This window comes from Felis catus, chromosome D1, assembly GCF_018350175.1.
Source record: "Felis catus isolate Fca126 chromosome D1, F.catus_Fca126_mat1.0, whole genome shotgun sequence".
NCBI classification, from domain to species: domain Eukaryota; kingdom Metazoa; phylum Chordata; class Mammalia; order Carnivora; family Felidae; genus Felis; species Felis catus.
Window position 1 is genome coordinate 62,870,724 of NC_058377.1, and position 4,029 is coordinate 62,874,752.

General features: G+C 41.7%; 1 protein-coding gene across 1 annotated transcript; it reads right to left on the bottom strand.

The window, feature by feature from the left end:
- Window positions 1–788: 788 nt before the first annotated feature.
- Window positions 789–2,506, bottom strand: LOC101096762 (olfactory receptor 56A4). The gene has a single exon (XM_006937040.5). The coding sequence runs from the start codon at window positions 1,797–1,799 to the stop codon at window positions 792–794; it is 1,008 nt and encodes a 335-aa protein (XP_006937102.5). The 5' UTR covers window positions 1,800–2,506; the 3' UTR covers window positions 789–791.
- Between the last annotated feature and the right edge of the window lie 1,523 nt (window positions 2,507–4,029).

Sequence of the window (4,029 nt, forward strand, 5' to 3'; positions counted from 1 at the left end):
GAATGACTAACATTAACAACTCAGGCAAAAACAGATGTTGGCGAAGATGCAGAGAAAGAGGATCTCTTTTGCATTGTTGGTGGGAATGCAAGCTGGTGCAGCCACTCTGGAAAAGAGTATGGAGGTTCCTCAAAAAAACTAAAAATAGAACTACCCTACGACCCAGCAATTGCACTACTAGGCATTTATCCACAGGATACAGGTGTGTTGTTTTGAAGGGACACATGTACCCCCATGTTTATAGCAGCGCTATCAACAAGAGCCAAAGTATGGAAAGAGCCCAAATGTCCATCAATGGATGAATAAAGAAGATGTGGTATATATATAGAATGGAATATTACTCAGCTATCAAACATATGAAATCTTGCCATTTGCAACTACATTGATGGAACTGGAGGGTATTATGCTAAGTGAAATTAGTCAGAGAAAGACAAAAATCATATGACTTCACTCAGATGAGGACTTTAAGAGACAAAACAGATGAACGTAAGGGAAGGGAAACAAAAATAATATAAAAACAGGGAGGGGGACAAAACAGAAGACACCCATAGATATGGAGAACAAACTGATGGTTACTGGAGGGGTTGTGGGAGGGGGGATGGGCTAAATGGGTCAGGGGCATTAAGGAATCTACTCCTGAAATCATTGTTTCACTATACGCTAACTAATTTGGATGTAAATTTTAAAAAATTAAAAATAAAATTAAAAAATATAAAGTCCCTATGCATCATAAATACAATTACCCATTATCAATTTCTATTCCCTGGGTTAGTTGTTATCCATTTTACCTCTTACAACCTTCTCAGTAGTTTCTGGATTCCCTGCTTGATCTCTTTGGTCCTCACACCATAAACAATGGGGTTCAGAGCTGGGGGGATGAGGTGGTGCAGGATGTTGAGCAGGATGGGGACATCTGGGGGAATTCTCTTCCTGGCCAGGTTAGTGATGACCAGAACCAGCAGGACAGTGCTGAAGAAGAGGATGAGGATGAAGTGGGAACCGCACGTGCTCAGGGCCTTGGCCGCAGCACCCTCAGCCTTGATCCTTAGCACAGCTTTCAGGATGAAGGAGTAGGAGAGAACAATAAGGATGAGGTCAGAGCCCAGGAGGGTCCAGCCTGCCACAAACTGGTAGAGCCGGTTGAAGGTGATGTCATCACAAGAGAGTTTGGACACAGACAGGTTAGTGCAGATGCAGTTCTTGATGATGTTCCCTGCACAATATCTGAGTCGGGAAGAAAGGACTGGAACAGGAAGGAAAAAGAGGCCATTCCGGGCCACAACAAATATGGTAGCTCTAACCACAAAACGGTCGGTGATTATGGATGGGTATCGTAGTGGGTGGCAAATGGCCACATAGCGGTCATAGGCCATGACCATGAATGTGCAGGACTCCATGGCAAGGAAGCAATTCATGATGAACATCTGGAGGAAGCAGGCAGAAAAGCTGATGGACCTGAGGTCAAACCAGAAGATGGCCAGGACCTTGGGGATGACAGTCAGGCAGAGCACGATGTCCAGCAGGGAGAGGAGGCTGAGCAGGTAGTACATGGGCTCATGCAGAGAGGCCTCCAGCTGGATGGTGAGCAGGAGGGTGGCGTTGGCCCCCATGGCCAGGAGGAAAAGGAGGCTGAGGGGCAGAGACAACCAATGCTGCCAACTCTGGTAGTTAGGAAAGCAGATGAGGAGGAATTCGGAGACTGGAGCAGTGGAGTAGTTGCTGGGTGAGGCCATGTAAAGTGCTCTGTACAAGTTAAAAATCCAGAGTCCCTTAAAATGTAGGACAAAATACATTAACATAGAAAATATGTGTTCTATATGTAGTAAAATTCAGGTTTCCATGGGTCTCTTAACCTATCTCAATGAAATTTTTGAATAATCAATATCATCACCATCATCATCATCACCATATCAATATTTGCTGACATTAACTGAACAGTTACCATGTGCTACACATTACGCCGAATGTTTATATTCATTAACACATTTAGTCCTTTAAATAAACACTTAAGAGTAATAATATTGTTATCCTAATTTTCCAGGTAATTAAAAGGAACAAAGAGGGGCAAACTTTTTTGATAAAAGTTATACATCCAGTAAGTACTGAAGCCAAGTCTGTGACAAAAGAGTCTGACTCTAAAGTCTCTGCTTGCAGCCACTATACATTGTTTAGCCTCAACAAGCACAATTACTTACTAAGCCCCACTTTCCTTCAGAGTTTAGGACTAGCTTATGGAGAGCTCTGTTCAGCAGAATACATGGAGGTCCTAGAAAAGCCCAGCCCCCTAATCCATATACTTGGACAGGGCCTGACTTCAGGGTTTCCAATTTTTATTCTTTAGGAAACATTGGAATGGAGGTAGGGCATCCCTTGACTCCACCCAAGAAGAATAATATCTTCTAGTACCAAACAGGATTTCACTTTTTTTTGTTTATTTATTTATTTCAAGACAGAGAGAGAATGCACAGGAGTGGGGGAAGACAGAGACAGAGGGAGAGAGAATCCCAAGTAGGCCTCACATCTAGCATGGAGCCCAATGCAGGGCTCAAACCCACAAATCATAAGATAATGACCTGAGCCGAAAGCAAGAGTCCCACATTCAACCAACTGAGCCACCCAGGTGCCCCAGGATTTCACTTTTAAAAGCACAGTGTTTATCACTCTTACTAGGTTATTTACTGTGTTTCTCTTTGTGCTTTGTGCTCTCAAGAATGCTTTCTTTTGTTTGGATTCCTTAGAAAAGTCTTACAGTTTCAGGGGTACATTAAGAGTCTGACTTGGGTTCAGGTCATGATCTCACCATTTGTGAGTTCAAGCCCTGTGTTGGGCTCTGTGCTTGGAGCTTGGAGCCTGGAGCCTGGAGCCTGGAGCCTGCTTTGGATTCTGTGTCTCCCTCTCTCTCTGCCCCTACCCCTCTCAAGCTCTATATCTCTCTGTCTCTCAAAAGTAAATAAATGTTTTAAAAAATTTTTAAAAAGAAACGCCTATGTATTTCATATTTTGGTGTACTGAGGATACACCAGTAGGTTCACCAAAGGTAGATTATGAGCTAGATAAATAAGTATGGTTCAAGTATATAAACTTATACAGGATCTATTTATCTGGTAAGCAGCATTGTCTGTGATTCCTTATAGCCAAAATCCAATTATCCTATCCATATGGAATCTATGATCTGTATGCTCATATACTTTGATTTTTTGTTTCTTTTGTTGGGTACCATCTTATTTACCTCACTACTAAACAAAGAACAGAGTGGCCAAGTACTAAGAAGACTGACAGTAAGGGCTGTCATAGCCAAAGAAGCAGAAGAGAGTCAGCTAGTTAAGACAGACTAAAAGAAAGAGCTCAGGCAGCAAATAATCAATATAATCAAGTGGGATTATTGAGCCTGCTCATCTGTCCTATATAAAAAATATCTTCAGAAAGAATAAATTGTGTGAGAAGGTATTAGACTAGCTGCCAAAGAATATAAAATCCAAGGAATTTCACTCCAAAAATCCCAGACTTTCCAAATGTAGATTATATAATACACACACACACACACACACACACACACACACACACACACACACACTTTCTACTGATTATAGGGCTTTAAAACAAGCCAAGGATTCAGGAGCTAAAACTATAGAAGGAACAATTATGGATCAGTTCTGTCCTTCATTTTCATATGGGATTAGGAAAATGACTCTCAATGTGAATCAGAAATTTAAGAAGGATTGGGGCACCTGGGTGGCTCAGTCAGTTAAGCATCTGACTTCAGCTCAGGTCATGATCTCACAGTTTGTGGGTTCAAGGCCCATGTCAAGCTCTGTGCTGACAGCTCAGATCCTGCTTCTGATTCTGCATCTCCCTCTCTCTCTGCCCCTCCCCCATCGAAAATAAATAAACATTAAAAAATTAAAACAAAAGAAATTTAAAAAGGAAAGAAAACATAGTTATATTTTTAGAAAATGCTTGTCCTTTCCATGAACCTCAAGTTCTATATCCTCAGAGTGACCCACTCTACTTGAATAAGCAAGAAAATAC